The sequence below is a fragment of the Scomber japonicus genome, chromosome 9 (assembly GCF_027409825.1).
Source record: "Scomber japonicus isolate fScoJap1 chromosome 9, fScoJap1.pri, whole genome shotgun sequence".
NCBI classification, from domain to species: domain Eukaryota; kingdom Metazoa; phylum Chordata; class Actinopteri; order Scombriformes; family Scombridae; genus Scomber; species Scomber japonicus.
In genome coordinates, this window is record NC_070586.1 from 19,432,119 (window position 1) to 19,449,061 (window position 16,943).

Consider the following 16,943-nt stretch of genomic DNA (forward strand, 5'->3'; position numbering starts at 1 on the left):
GAGTAAATATGTAAATAACGAGCCACACTTAACACCATTAACTGTTATAATCCTGACACCAGTGTTTGTGATAGAACTACAATAAAAACACACACCGTATTTAAGCTGATACGTTTTTTCTACAATACTTGTGCAATGACACACCAACATCTGCTTGCTAGTGCAAACAAAGTGACCCATTCCTAAAAAAGAAAAGAAAAAAAAAGGCACAAAGGCGCTAGCTTCAAAAGTAGCTACAAGGCTACAAGGCTCTCAGGTCCACTAAGATTACAACAGAACCTGCTACATAGAGACAAACAGTTACAGCCAAAAGAAACAAAGACCACCCAATAATGTGATTACTTATTACACATATCTATAAACATAAACCTGGCAAAAGAGGAAGTTTCAGTGTAAGCTCAAAGGCGTTTCATGTTAAAACAATAAGGATTCAATGTGGCTGCAGTCTAGCTTTGCAGCCAAATTCACAACATTAACAGCAGATTACAGCTGGCAATTAAAACCAAGTAAATACAACTACCAGACACAGAGACTTTGGTATAGACGTGACAGGTCTTCTCTACATACCAACCTGTCAACACCTCTGTATGTAGACACTAATATTCAGTGTCATACTCATACATTATACATACCAGCTCTAAATACGCCAGGCTCTGGCAGAGATCCCATTATCACATTAAGGACCAACAGCTTTGACCACATTTGCCTCATCTGACCTTCAGAAATATGGATAATTAAAGAGATGCAGGTCCCAATGTATCGACGACCTCCATCCCTCCTCAAAAGGTCAGTCTCTTGGCAGTGATGAACTCTTCCAGTTGAATCTTGCCGCCACCCATGAGGCCAAAAGCTGGATACATTGTTCCCGAACAATCCACCTGCCTCTCATAAAGGCACCTCATGGTGTCGGCATCATAAAAATACACCCGGCATGCCTCATAATCGAGGCATACCCCCATGCGTTGTGGCATAGGAAGTATGCGGTTTCCAGGGTCACCGGCCGGTGCAGCTGCTGTGGAAACAGAGGAGGATGACGAAGCCTTGGGGATGAAGAGTTTGCCCATACCCACTGTGAGGAGGGTGAAGGGCTGGGAGAGCTCGTAGCATGCGTCTTCGCTGCCACTGTCATGCCCACTATCATGATCGTACCTGGTAAAAGGGATGAAAAGGGAGATTTTTTAACAACTTGCATCAAAAGATTTAAGTCAAAGTTATAAATTGTGTACAATTTAAGGCAGCATGAGAGTCAGCTCCATTTACTTAAGTTACATAGAGTTTTATCCACTTACTGTTGAACTTTTAAAAAGAGTTCAAGTAAATATTAAATTGTTGAAAGCTTTAGTTGCTTAGGAATTGGCAGAACTACTTTACTTTTCGTATTACTCTGTAAATAACAGAAAACATCTGACATCATAATGATGTAGAAAAAACGATTTGTTTTACAGTCTCAGATGGAAAAAATTCATATACATGTTTAAGTAAATGCCGTAGTGTCACCTTGTGTGCATTATGTAATTGCCATAGAATTTAAATGTATTTGTGTAAATACTATGTTCCTTTACATGAGCTGATCAAGTGAGAAAGGCAAGCTTTGTCTTTGAATAAGCTCTTTACGAGTTTATACTGGTTCTCTTACATCACAGGATTAGGTATGACTCAACACACTTCTCACTGTACTGAGACAGTGTTAGTCTGTGGGTGCTACAGTCAGGTATACGAAAAAGGTAAATATATACAGAATTTGTACAGTTTAGTCTCAGTTTCACCACATGACCACTGATTATAGACACCGACACATGCTCACTCACCTTGGACTGCTGGTATCTCTAGGATTGTGAAACCATTCGAGCAGCTTCGAGTCAGAGGCCACTCCAACTTTAACCATATAGGACTGCGGTTCCACCTTGAAGGCCCAATAGTGTCTAGAAAACAAGCAAATCAATTCTGATTTTTACTGCAGAAAGGGACATTTTCCATTTTTACTCATATTCTGATTTGGCTAGGTGTATAAAATGGTCACATTGATCAACAAAGTGATTAGAGTTGGAAAAAATGATTCAACAAGTCCCTTCTGTGCTTCCTCTTCACTATAAAAGCAAGACAGTAATTTGCTGTGTAGAAGATCAAACATGCTGCTGGGCACAACTTCTTTGTGAGGCAGCACAGTGCTGTCAGTTTTTGGCATACCTTCCCTGAGAGATGCCTGTGTCCCCAATTATGTAGTCTAGCCCGATGTAGCTGCCCGTCTGCACGCGCTCTGCTGCAAGGAGGAAGGCAATGCCTGCTACACTCTCCACGGTGTCCCGTCGTTTGTTTAGAATCAGGCGCTCTGTGCTGAATCCACACTTGTCGCTGAACAGGAAACCAAAAGCTGTATGTGTAGAGATATGGGTAGATTGAGCCAAAGGATAGAGGAGGACAGAAAAGTGGACAATACAAGGGAAGAGGGGGTGGAAGTGAAAGGGATAATGAAGTCAGAAATTAAATGGTAAGAGAAAAAAAAAATCGAGTTAAGAGGAAAACAGATATTTATTTTTTTTGTAAATCACACACAAATGATGTGAAAGGCAACTTATTCCCTTTGTTATATGTTCAGGACTCTGTAAGTAACAACAGCCCACACATGGGGGCACTATAACACAATCTTAATAAATCCACAAAGACCAACGCTGCCTCCCATCAGGACCACAGAGAATAACAGCCTAGTGAAACAATCCTCACTTCTCACGTGCAGCATTCATATTTCTCATCTGGATGCAATTGAATGCATTCTATAAATAGTTTATGGGCCAAAGGCCGTGATTACCATAATCTAGGATACATGTAGGCTGACATAATTATGCTTGTTCACTCAACCATCCCATATAATCTGAGAACTACACTGGGGAAGACCAGTTAATTTGCATGTGTCTAGGGAAGTCCTTATTTTAACTAGGGCATGATAATGATAATAGTATAAGCCTGCCTTCAGGGTAAACAGACAGCAATGCATCAGTTATATGCGGTTATGTAGCAGGGAAAGTGATTTTGTTAATATCAATCTTAAATGGAAGCTTGAATTCCGATACCAAAAGCAGTGTATAAAAAGTGACCGGACTAAAAGCCAACTGGCTTTATTGTCTGCATTTTGGGAAAACACAAGCTTGTATTTCTGTGATGATGGGAAATTTTAATCACGTTTGTTTGTTTCTTTAAATATTTGAAATATTTTTGACAAATCTGACCAGTAGCCATGGACACAAGCAGCACATTATAAGCTGCTGAAGGTGCCATACAGGTAGTGAAGGACCTCCTCACAGAAAGCCTTTATGAACATTGAGAAGCAAAAGTTCTAAGCTCTTCCATGTTGCAATGTCTTTACAGTGAGGGTTTGGATGAAAAAAAGTTTCAACCTCCAATTGTGTCCACTCATGCTCTGTTATGTGGCAGTGTGTGTATGTTTGTGTGTGAGCACGTGCATGTTTTGTACTCTGTTCTTCACCCTGGTCTGAAATTCCACCTCATTACTGACGCACAGTGAATCCATCCGCTCAGTCTTACACGAACCACAGAGCACAGGAATGTGGAAGCTCCAATCACAACACAAATGACAATCCTTGCACAGGACACATATCAAACACAGCTATATCAAATCGGGGAGTGACGCATCACATTTGCATTACTGATTATGATGCAAACTCCTGCCAAGGGCAAGAGAAAATGTGCTTTCTGAGAATAGGCCGTGTCAAAATGTTACACTGCCACAGAAAACAGCTCCACAAACCCCAGATTCTTCACATCTGTATAAACTAGTGTGATGATTGCCAAGCAGTAATGGTTCATTAATGCAGTCCCTTACAGGAAGGAAGAGATATGAATTCAAATTTAGCAGATGGTGGTGATGATTGTTTTCAATGAATTGCAGCTTAAAATATCAGCGACAGGTGCCACTGCAGGTTTCCTCTTCAAGCTCTCAAAAGTGTACAAGACACACACACACACACACACACACACACACACACACACACACACACACACACACACACACACACACACACACACACACACACACACACACACACACACACACACACACACACACACACACACACACACACACACACACACACACACACACACACACACACACACACACACACACACACACACACACACACACACACACACACACACACACACAAAATTGGGTTCAGTCATCTGAAACACAAAAGCCATCACTCCATGGTGATCAACCAAACACCATTGTGCTTCATTACCTCTATCATGCATGCTACAACAGAATTCAGAATTTAAACAGTGAGGCATCTGTTATCTGATAATCTTCCTAAAATCCAACACAATGCAAGATCTAGACATGCTCTAGAAGTAAAGGGGATAAGGGAGCTTAGTCATTGCTTTGGCCAAAAGGGGCAGAAAAAACATGGGCGGGTTCTCCAATAGTCAGGAGCTTAATCCTGTGCAAAACATTTTATGGATTTATTAATGTGCTTAATTAATGCACCAACAACAATTAACAGTTTAAATTGATAAAGTGCTTGAGAAAATCTGAAATATTTTGCTGCATTTCTAAAAAACTTACTCGGTGCAGGAGGTGTATGGAAGGTGACCTCAGGGCTGTAGGGGCTGAACATGGAGTTTCTGCAGCTTCGGACCCTGAAAGAGTACAAGCTGTCAGGCTCCAGGTCACACACTACAGTGCTGGGACCATACACCCGGTCTGTGGTTCTCCAGACCCCACTGTCCTCACCGTCCTCCTGAGCTGGAGACTTGCTCGGTCCACCAAGTCTAGAGGGAAAAAAAACATGGTCAGATAATTTAGATTTTTCAACCTCATTTATAGATCTACACAATAATCCTCCATTCTTACAGTTATTGCTTCTTATGTTTGCACCCACCTGCGGTATTCAAGCATGTGGTGATCTGTAGGTAGATGGTCATCAGACAGCCTCCAGCAGATTGCAGCCTCATTGTAGACTTTGCTTTGGGACAGGTCAATCAGCGGGGGGTCTGGGACTTTAGTAGGGAGGAGAGGGAAAAGAAAAGACGTGTATGAAAAACCAGAAAGAGAATGATCAATGATAAATCAAGAAAATCAGTCAGTAAAAAGTACACCAGATGGCAAGAGTCAACTCAGGACATCCTCCAACAAATGAATATGTAAATGTATATTCTAGACAAGATACAGGAAAAAATTATTGTAGGCATTAGCCAGATGTGACAGATCTGATGCATACATTGTGCACTACTTGTGCAAAGGAACTCCAGTAAAGTCCTTTTGTGTCTTAATCATGTTAAATACTGTACTTTAGCTCAATAACTAGGATTTAAGCAAATGAAGCAGTTTAAGCGTGGCAAAGATTAGATTTGCTGGGAACAGGTCTATCCACTCGCAACAATGGACAACGAGACTGTCTTGCATAATGGAGCCTGTTAAGAGGTTTTCGCATATAGACTTAATTGCCAGGAAATGCACTTGGTAAAAAGCACCACCAATACCCTCCCACTTTACTTCTCCCACTTCTTGGTGCTTCCGACCACTTTACACCACTTTCCCCTAATTCATTCCTGGTTGTATATAACTCATTTTAAATTCATCTACATACCAAAACCACACTTTCCATCCATCCTCGCATGCTATGTGATGATTTCTTTTACCTTACAACTTACAGTCTTCTCAGCCTGAAGCTCCTTTTTGTCCACAGAAACAGAATCATATTATTTTAACCTTGTGGGTCACTGTCTTTGACTGTAAGATCAAAGCATGCTCTACACACTTCTATCCCTCCCTCTGTGAATCCCCATTCTCATCTATCACTCCACTTTCTAGTTTCTCCATCTTTCCTAATCCCTTGCCTAAATCCATTTACCCGAACAGACAGATTCCCCTCTCTGACCAGTATCACCAATGCCATTTAGCTTTCTGATCCTCCAAAGTCATTCCACTAATCCTCACTCTCCAACGTCTGTCTCTCCCTGGCGCTGCTCTCCTTCATGAGCTTGTGTCCTTATTGCATGTGCAACTACACACTGATGTATCTGCAATACAGTATATTAGCAGCATCACAGAGATTGTAAATAAATGTATTAGATTTCCCTATTTCTATTGCTATGCATGAAGTAGTCAAATAAGAGCTGCAGAAATTAGCTGATTAAGTGATTAGTCAATATAAAGAAATCAACTATTTTGATAAATTTGGAATAATTTTAGATTCAAAGCATCTGAATGATCTGATTGCAGCTTCTCATTTTAGTATTTTCTGGTTTATTTAGTCTTTGGGAAACACTGATTGACATTTTTCACATTTTATAGACCCAACTACTAACTGAGAAAATAATCAGATGAATCAATATTCTCTATAATTAAAATAATAGTTAGTTGCAGCCTTATATAAAATGGACATGGAATTAGACATCTACTCCAACCCTCATTATGGATGTAGATACCTTATTGATACTTTGTGATGATCAACTGTTAGTCTTTTCTTCTTTTTTTTGTGTTAATAAAAAAATCCCATCACAACCACCTTTCTATTTGTCATCTAAACATCCACTCCTTACTCAGTTTGGATGGATGGTAACCAAGAAAAATAATTAGTATCCATGACAAATGTGATTTACTGTTTTAACACATCTTAATAAACCAACAAGCAGCTACACTAACAAATAAGGCTTCATGTTTTTTTGGCTGTTTCCAACAGATGGACCAACAGGCAAAGACAAAATGGGCAGTCAGCCATCCAACACGGCAGGCAGCAGGCAGCAGGTCCCCGAGTTCAGCGACTCAGAAAAACAACAGAAAAAACAACACTATTGATCACTATACAGTTCAGGGTGCTGCCAGACAGACTGACACTGTGGCCAAGTTAAACTGCAGGGAGCAGCTTCCTCCCGAGTCCATTTTCATTCCACAGTTCCCTCTACAAATGTGAGGCGGCTAGACTGCCGTCTTAGCATCTGCTCACTACTCTTTATCCTATACTCATATCTATATAGATAGATAGATACCTTTATTGTCATTGTATAGAATATAATGAAATTCAAAACCCAAGGCAGAGAACAGAGCTCAATTAAAAAAATAATAAATAGTAAAATAATAGGGCAAGATAAAATACATCTATACTACAAACGTGACCATACACATACATACTCAGTCATACAAAAGGGAACTCGGTCATACAAAAGTGACAACTTTGATACATTTCACATTCACAGTATTATAACATAAGTTGATTAATTGCACTTTTGTGTTTGTGAGGTTTATGTGTTGTTAGGTATGAGTTTGGGTTTGTAAGCTTGTGTTCAATGTGGTGAATAGAAGCTGTTTAACAGTTTGGTGGTTTGGGTTTTAACTGCCCGGTAACGCCTGTCTGAGGGCAGGAGTTCAAATAGAAGGGCTGGTTGGGATGGGTCCTGCAGAATGTTGGTGGCTTTCTGAAGACAGTGGGAGTTGAAAATGTCTTTCAGGGTGGGTAGTTGTGTTTTCATTATTTTTTGTGCTGCTCTGCAGGGCCTTTTTATATCAGCTGCAGAGCTGCTGCCATACCACACAAGGAGCCCATAGGTCTGAACACTCTCCACCGAACAGTGGTAGAAGGACAGCAGCAGGTGTTGTGGGAGGTTGAGATTCCTGAGAGCCCTCAGGAAGTATAGTCACTGCTGTGCTTTGCCGATCAGGCAGTGAGTATTTTGTGTCCATGTAAAGATCCTCAGAAAGGTATGTGCCCAGGAACTTAAAAGTAGCCACCTTCTCCAGCCACTTAGCCCATTTATCTCCACCATCAGCTGCTGATGATCATTTATTTTCCTCCTGAAATCAACAAAGATTTCTTTTGCTTTCTTAGTGTTCAAAACCTGGTTGTTTACTGAACACCACTCAGTCAGCCTCCGGACCTCCTCCCTGTAAGCTGACTCATCACCTTCACTGATCAGGCCCACCACTGTTGTGTCATCTGCGAATTTAATGATGACATTGATGTTGTGGGTGGATGTGCAGTCATGTGTGTTGTGGGTGGGTGTGCAGTCATGTGTGTAAAGTGAGTACAGACATGAGTGAGTTGAGAAGTTTACAATTTTCAGTTAGTGTTTTAATTCGGAAAAGAGGGGCTTTGTTCTCATCCTGACATTTTGAGGAAACTCCAATTTGAAATGGACATTTGCACTAAACAACACATTCTTTCACAGCCTTATGAGGAGCGGAGCATGGGGTTAAAATCCACAGCACCGCCACAGCTGGGTCAGGATGGAGGAGCACAAACATGGCGTTGTGTGTGTTCTTGAGTCATCTCTTCATCTCTTTGAGAAGCAATATGCAAAGAGCAAAATCCAATACATACAGGGAGGACACTCTCTCATATTCAGGACCTGATAGTGGGACATTAATTTATGTTTTTCTATGATGTTTAAGTAGAGTAAAAGACTTCTTGAGGATCTATAAATTACATATGATAGAAACATCTTTACAATCAGCTGAGACGCAGATTTAAATAAGCCTTGCTCAGGATGGGTTTTAATCCCCAAATACCTTAATAGCTAAACATAAATTTCCAGTTTTCAGCTGTATGATGGATAGGAACTCAGTTGTACACTGTAAAAAGGGCTTAGGGGCACTATCCACCGACGCTGGAATGATTTTTCACTGCTGCATCATCTGCCAAGACTTCAATTAAATGACTGCAGCATATTAATGCCCCTGCAGCTTCTTTTTTTCTCCAAGCTCAGGCTAAGAGCATCATTAACTCCCGCAGGCAACTTAGATTAAAGACACACATCAATATGACCGCCACCTAACTGCTGCATGCAGCACTTTCCCCAAAAGGATGCAGCAGTGATTCAATTAGGATACATTCTTATAGGAAGGATGCATTTTCCACAGTACAGGTATTATATGGAAATTGATGTCTAAATAAGCATTATGCACACTTTAGAGTGACAGCCTAAGATGGAGCATGAATAAATTATTGCTTCTGTTCTCTTCAAAACCTGCAGACAAACACCATCACAGTCATGGAGACAGCAGCATCAATTATTCAGTTTCCTATAAAAAGGTGAAACCAGATTACTTTCCTCTAATCCTCTTCCACAACTTTCAGTAAATTGCTCAGTTTTCTGGATGTTTTGTACAATGCACAGTCATCCTTGCACAATGTAATCTAGTGATGCTTAGTAACATTCCTTATTTTCGCTTTCGTTCTTATGAATGTCCTTCTTCTCTTTGGTTTATCCCAATAATTGCTGCTCCAATTAACAAATTTGGCCAGAGGGGTCTTCAAAAGCAATTGTTCACCCATCTGTAAAACTGGACTTCACTTAAAGGCTGGAAAATAAGTTTTATCCATTTGTAAGTATCCATCATTCTTGACCAAAACTGCCTTCAAATCAGTTCTTTACCTGTATTACATTTCATTTTTTGATCATTAACCAGCTCCATTTGATAAGCGGCCGAATTCTTTTCCACCGGTTCGTTAGTCTAGACGGAGCCGGGATAAATCTCACATCACTGATTTTAAACAAGCTAACACGGTTGCTGTCCACTGTAGCAACAAAAGCCCCAAGCCACAAACTCGTGTCACTCCCAGCTTTGTTTGTCACCAACGGTCACTCAGACAACTGTCTGTTGTTTAGTTGCAACCACTTGAGGGATAATAGCTCTGCACCAAAGAGACCTCAGCTGTGTTTGCAATGTCAGCGATGTTTAATCCCTCCATTTTATTTATTTTTTAATGTTAATGTCCGGAAGCACAGCTGCTACTCAAGACGAAAACGGTTTTGCTTTTCACTGACACTGACCAGCTTGTCATTTTACAAAGGGGCTGCTCTCACTTTTCAGGAAGCCCCCTAAACACCAGCTAGTTGCCATTGGCTAACTGTTAGTGAAAGAACTGTCACAACTAACAATGATATTCAGTCAGTGACACACATTATGTTGTCAGGTTAGACACAAGTCAGACCACAGGCATTTAAAACAAGCCTCAACCAAATGTCAGCAACTGTCACTCAATGATGTGCTCAGTCTCTTATATGTCGTACACACTAACACTCCAATTATTATGCAATTAGGGCGGGAATGTGAATACTTTAATATAATAGAATAATTTAGGCCAACATAAACAACACATTCTGGTTAATTTAATGCAAAAATGTCTATTTGAGGTAATTGGAATATTTTCATCTTTAGCCTTATACAAGTAGTGCTAATCTCAGTTTTGACCAAATTTCTGCTTTAGAATACATGTCCCAAAGATATCAGCTTGTAAAGCACTGATGAAGTTATTTCATTGACCCTCTGATATCTTCCTTATTTAGATATTTTGTGAGGCTGCTTAGTCATCAGCAGAGATTTAACCTTTGCTCTTCTTTATAGACGTTTTTATTGATAATTTGTTTTCTTTGTTATTGATGTGTCTGATAACATTCTTAAACCACCAAGTACTTCAGTGTTTAATGGATGTTTGAGATTCTTGAAATAAATTAAAGACTGATTCTGGAAAAAAAAACAAAAGTTTGAATTACAAAAATGATTGTGCATGCACTCTTACAGTTGAAGGTTAAGCTGGTATAATCAGGTACATGTATATTCAAGGCCAAGTTGCAAAGTCTACTATAACTTATTTCTTCTGCCTTCCCCTCTCTGCCTCTTAACACGGAGTACATCTAAAATAGTGTAGAATAATCATCCTTATTTTTTGACTTCAGTAAGAATCGGCTGTATATCAGTGCAGTCAGGTGTGTTCCTACTGCTGGGAAACCACTTCCTGAACAGTCCGTTAAAGAATAAGCGTTCGTAAATCAGCAGACCAGAAAAAAAACTTCAAAAAGCAGTAAAATCCACTGCAAGCGTATCCAGGGTTATACCTGTTTATCTAATTTAGCTGTGCACAGATGAACTCTGACCTCTTAGCACAGCCCAGTTCTCAGGATTGTGCATGTGATGACAAACAGCTTATTCTGACCATTCTGCTTCTTTTTTTAAAGAATAAACCTATTTGGTTAGCTTACTTTTTAAACTGGAAATGTTCTGTGCTGTCTGGCCAAGCTTTGCCATGGTCTAGAGGACACATGAACAAAGACTGTCTTCATCCTCCGATATGAATAGAAGCAGAAAACGTCACCATATTTCCCTGACATGAACTAATGGTCGCTTTCCAGTCAGAGTCACAGTTGCAGATTGTCCTTCAATACAGTGGATCTTCAACAAAGCGCATGTTAGTTTTCATCTCACACCATTTAAATTAAATAAATTTGGTTGTACCTCCACCAAAGCACATCTCTTTCAACAGAGTCTCTTCTCTGGATGTGTTCAGCACAAACTCATCAAAGCAGGGGTCAGCTGAAGGGTGGAAAGTCCTCAGAGACTCTGTGGCCTTCTGGATTCTGAAAACATACATGTAAGAAATATGAAATTATGAAATATGAAATAGCATTTGGTTAATGGCAGCATAAACTTTTGAGATCTCATTAAAAATTAAGGGAGCAGAAATGTACTATCGTAGCTGACATGTTCAAAACATAATTTCAAACCTTTGAACATTTTGACCGAATAATATGAGCTTTTCATTTTTACTTCAGTACTGAAAAATATCTTATATGTGGGCAGAGATTCAGAGGTCTAGGTCAGACACAGAATACAAAAAAAAATTAAGAATTAAGAGGAGTTATTATCTTATTGCTGCCCTAAAATTGTGTTTCTTCAATTATGAGGCATAGTCCACTATATTTCTCATTAACCTTGTACTCTGGGGTCTTCTCAGGTTTTGGTGTCTATATTTATATTGTGCTGCAAAAGTAAAAATAAAAACGGGATTAAAAAATCAAGATCTTATCAACAGGAAAGTTCCCTGATTATTCAAAGCTGCTCATGGAGATCAATTAGTCAGCTTAGAGCAGAAGAAACTCCATCGGACAGTGTTCACTGGACATTGCTGCTCGTGTCTTACCTTAACTGCCCTTGAGTGTGATAAGCTCTGTGCACGTGGCTTTGTATGTTTTAAACACCTGACACACTCTCGTTAACCGCACACATAATCAGATTGATGCTCTCAACGCTAAAATAAAACAGAGTGACTGCCACTTGTAAAATCCACCAGGAACCAGGAAGCAATGCTAATGAAGTGCTGTGTGTCTGGACAACACAAATGAGTCATAACAGACTTCAGTCTTGAGCTTGTGAAATAATCAGGTTTAGCTTCTAAACTTAATTATTAATTTGACAGTTTACTGCAGTTTACGTTCAGGATTTTAGAGGGTGATAGCTGTGAATAAGCATTACTGTGAGGCCTGGCTCAGATTCCTGTTAATATATTCAAAACACCAGAGATATACAGCTGCACTGCACAGACTATTACGAGGCACAGGGTTTATCTCTAAATTTATCTGTGGTTAATGTTATTGGTGACTTCAGACACTCCTCTTAACTAACAAGTAGCTTTGAGTATGTAGAAAACCTATTTTAATCTACATAAATCATTGTATTTTGTACTGTGCAGTTTTGTTTTTTATTGTTTTGTCACAAATTTGTATTAGTCTGAAAAATTAGGCAGTTTATGATATGCGAGCTACGATACATATCTTTTGATTTTGCTTGTCATTGTCATTTCGTTTAAATATTTTTTTCCAAGGTCTTAAATACATGATGTAATTTTCTGAACTTTTCAGTCTGTTCCTGCTGAATAAATAGACAACCTGCTTGGTCGTCTTATCGACATTAATAATTATGGCTGTCAAAATTTCTTTTGTTTGATTTATTTAAATAACAAAAGTCATCTTCAAAATATCATTACATTAGTATTGGTCAATGTTTTGAGTCAAAATATAATTAATGGTTCTGTCTCAGATGTACCTGACATGCAGCTGCTTCGCGGTCTGTACAAAGCAGGACTGATCCGTCTCTTTAAGCACCTCCTGAGCGTAGCCCACCAGACCACTGTTCTCCAGCATGCCCTGGTACTCCTCCACCTAAGAAGTATTTTTTTAAAAGATATTACATTTCAGCATTTTGTTATTTCAAATCATTAAACCAGACGCTTTATACTGAACAGCATTTTCAAAAATAAAACATGAAAAAGCTAACAGTATGGTAAATAATGCAAAACAGAAGACCGCCATTAAATTAAATTCAGTGCTTTCACTGTACTTATATTACCTGGGTCTTGAGTTGGTCCAGGCGTCGGTTACGGGACTGTTCAATTGATCTCAGCATCTCTGTTTTCCTCTCCTGCAGAGTCTCGAACAGACGCTCAAAGTGCTCATTGGCTTGACGTTCTGCTAGCTGGCCGTTTTCCTTTAAGAAGGGACAGAATTTGTTTTCAATGTGTAGAAGACCAAGTAAAATATTTCCCTCCATCACACCCTCCCTAAATGGAGATATAAAGTGTACTATACAAAATTAGTTTTTCAGCAACAGCGCATTATTATTAGACTAATGTTAACTATATGATGATAGGTGGTGATGTTTTCCACGCTTATAAAAAGAGGGAAGTCTGGGCTTCCCTGCTTAGGTTGCTACCCCCGCGACCTGACCCCGGATAAGCGGCAAGAAAACGAGACGAGATAAAAATGTTTAGTACAGAGCAACAGACCAGTAACTTTTTTAACAACAATAATTTAATCAACAATATGATCGCGATTTTGTTGTATTCAGCTTGTGGTTTAACACAGGCTGGAGCTAAATGATCACAGTTAATTGTTTTTGGATCAATATCACCTCCATCTTTAAGGACTATTAATTGACATAGGTGCTTAAAAGTTATACGATAAAAAATGTCTTAAAAACAAGGGATAATCACAAACATAGCAACAGCCTCCATCAATCACACACACACGATAGTAAAACAGGAGTATGTATGATGCAGTATTTGTATTCTTGTATTTCCATTCTCTACACTACATTGTAGTTCTTGTCCCATTACTTGCCCCTTGTGGCTTTTTTTAAAGCGTAAAACCCCTTTGGGAGTGGTCTGCTGCAAACATGTGCTGAATCAGGTCATTGCCTTGATGTTAACACCTCAACCATGACACATCAACGACACGTCAGCTATAATATTCTAATAAAATGTGCCGCTCTACAGTCATTGTTTGCTTTTATGTTCCAGCTTTTCCACTGAAAGAGGAACAAGCTCAGAGGCTGAAACCCGTACGTGTTCAAGAGAAACCAGCAGGAAAATACTGTGTTTCCCTGTTTGTGTGGTTTGCATATTGTTTGTTTAATGGCCTGCCTTCTGCACAGAGTATGAAATTGTTCCTCAACTTAACAGACTGGTTTTACAATGATACTATACCGACACTTAAGAAATACCCATATACAGACATAACTGAAAGATTTTAAAGATACTGTAATACAATTAATATAATTCTTCTTAGTGTGGTGTTTGTGTGTGTTTGTGTGTTTGTGTGTGTGTGCGTGCGCGTGCGTGTGCGTGTGCGTGTGCGTGTGTGGTTGAAATGGGAACCTCAAAGAGACTAGAGGATCAAAGTGGTAAAAGAAAATATATGATACTTAGCACCTAAAACCCTTAACAAGTGGTTATGATAAACAATTTTGCTTGATATGTAACTTTGAACTGGACAGTAAAAATTACTTTCATACTCAGGGACTAAAATAAAAAAATACATGGGAAAAAGGCAACACTTTTTTTTTTTTATATTTGATGCGCTTTGGAGTAGAATGAAAAAGGATGTTGGAGTTGCAGCAGCATGATTCAGCTCTCTCACCTCCGTCTGACTGATGAGCAGATCAAGTTCAGTAATCTGAGTCCTGACTTGGTCTTCTTTGCTGATGAGGTAATGGATACTTTTGGCCAGCTTCTCCTGGTGAGAGAGAAGATCAGCAGCACATGCAGTGAGGTTCAAAAGGTCTTAAAACACTGACGCACGTACACATACAGCAGTAAGACGACAAAACCATCTCTGAGGGGAAATCATTAAATGTATAAGAATTACAGGTCAGAGATCAATTAGTGGGTGTGCATTAATTCCCCAACCATAAGCTTCAGGTCTCACATGAGTCATCAATTTCCTCTCATCTCACAGCATTTACAACTGCAGCTGCAACCTAAAGCATTTCCTGATGAAAACATCTGTGTGTCCTGTGTGACACAATGTGTGAGAGCCTGTTTCAGTATGTACAGGATGTCCAGCAGCATTCAATATACTAACAATGTCCGGCATTATAATATAACATTGCATTACTGCTCATCACAGCAACTGAAACCTGAACTATCACTTCCTGGCTGACGACAGGCTCCAGGGCTACTGAGGGCATTTGATATGCTTTCCTACAATTTGAGAATACAATGTACATGAAATCACATGGAACAAATGGTTTCATTAAGCACCTCACTGTTAACACACCCACAGTCCAGCCGATCGCATTTCACACAGATTCTGCCTCGACGTGCTGAGGAACCTGCCACAGTGTTCATGCCCACAAGATCAAATTACTATTCGATACAGTATTTCACAACCTATTCTGTTCAAAGTTGAATGTTATATTGTGCTACCTAGCACTAAAACACAATCCCCTGACATTTTTTTCTTCATATTAGTGAAAACAAACAAACTGATTCACATTAATCCCCCCGAGTGGCAAAAATCTGATGACCACACGCAAGGCCAATTAGTTTGAAGCACATTAGGCAGCCTGAGTTTCAATTTCCAAACAAACAGAGATTGATATCCGTTGTCGGGTGCATGCCAGCACAGGTACGGGTCACAAATTAATATTACAGGAGGAGGAGAGTCAAAACAACAATAGACCAGCTTTTAAATGTTTTTTATTACACTTTAGCTATGATCCAACACTAATCCCATTTAAGAGGAAGATATTACTCATCAAAAGGCTTTGAGGCTATTATATGTAGATCTGTAAATCTAGTCACCAGGTTGAACTACTGAGATTGAATGAGCCTTGAAGAGCTCCACATGCAGCCCAAAAACTTCAAAAGAGAGATTTAGCATCATATGATGGTTATAATACACTTTCTAGCAGCTGTAATTTGCTCTATAAAACTTAATTGGGAAAGTAAAAAGCCTTGCAAAGTAAAGTTTAAAACCCTCCCAATATCTCCACAAAAATTGTAGTTAGTAAATTAGTAAATTTAGTATAAGATATAACTGTGGGCCCCTTTGCTTGGTCTCAACTCCATTTCAAGCCTTTGTTAAGTTTGCTATTGTGTGCAGGCTCAGTTTAATCCTTGTTATCATAAGTCAGTATTGTGTAAGGCTCCAAATACTCATTTGTCGCTGCAGATAACACCAAAGCAAATTCCAGTGTATTCAACTGACAAACTCCAATGCAGGGGGCATGCACACACAAGTAGCCATATCATCTTCTCTGAAACAGTAACGGTGTGTGAATTTGGTACCTTGAGGATCTTGTAGGCACTGCTCATGGAGGTGACTTTGTGGTTGGCGTGGGATCCTCCCAGCTTGCAGAGGTGACACACGGGCCGTTTGCAGACTTCACAGTACATGTTCACCTTCTCCATCTCATGCTCTGGACACATGAGCACCTGGGATATTTAACAGAGCAACATTTAGCTGTTAAAAAGAATCATAAACTGCACAGATTACTGCATGTTGGTTCAGTGATTTAAAAAAAACTAGCTGAAGTGAGACAGGAACCTGACCTATACTTGAGAAAAAACCTCTAGACAGCTCTGTTAGCCATTTCCTGAAGTGTCTTAAAATAGAAGTTAAATTCTGGTCACTTTTACAGCCAAGATCCCCATCAGTATTTATCTAAGACAGCAGTGAGCTGTTTGATAAACAAAGAAAGGAAGGCAAAAGCAATATATTGACAAAGCTTAATACCAAATATTAACATTTAAAAAGGTTTTTAAAATGTGTTTCAGTGATCTTATTTCAAGTGGACAACCGAGCCACACTGCCGTTCACACCTGTGTCTATCGTGTGTCTCTCAGTTGCCCAGCTGATCACTTGTGATTTTG

At 39.5% G+C, this 16,943-nt stretch overlaps 1 protein-coding gene across 1 annotated transcript in view; it reads right to left on the reverse strand.

Annotated features, from left to right (window-relative positions):
• Window positions 1-620: 620 nt before the first annotated feature.
• The window catches only part of trim36 (tripartite motif containing 36), a 31,930-nt gene continuing 15,607 nt past the window's right edge, over window positions 621-16,943 (reverse strand). Inside the window, exons 4-13 of the mRNA XM_053326219.1 lie at window positions 16,359-16,505; window positions 14,707-14,802; window positions 13,139-13,276; window positions 12,836-12,951; window positions 11,249-11,370; window positions 4,892-5,007; window positions 4,580-4,751; window positions 2,188-2,371; window positions 1,809-1,922; window positions 621-1,149 (exon numbers count right to left, since the gene is read on the reverse strand). Coding sequence (XP_053182194.1) covers window positions 780-1,149; window positions 1,809-1,922; window positions 2,188-2,371; window positions 4,580-4,751; window positions 4,892-5,007; window positions 11,249-11,370; window positions 12,836-12,951; window positions 13,139-13,276; window positions 14,707-14,802; window positions 16,359-16,505 — 1,575 coding nt within the window. The 3' untranslated portion in view covers window positions 621-779. The remainder of the gene's footprint in view (window positions 1,150-1,808; window positions 1,923-2,187; window positions 2,372-4,579; window positions 4,752-4,891; window positions 5,008-11,248; window positions 11,371-12,835; window positions 12,952-13,138; window positions 13,277-14,706; window positions 14,803-16,358; window positions 16,506-16,943) is intronic.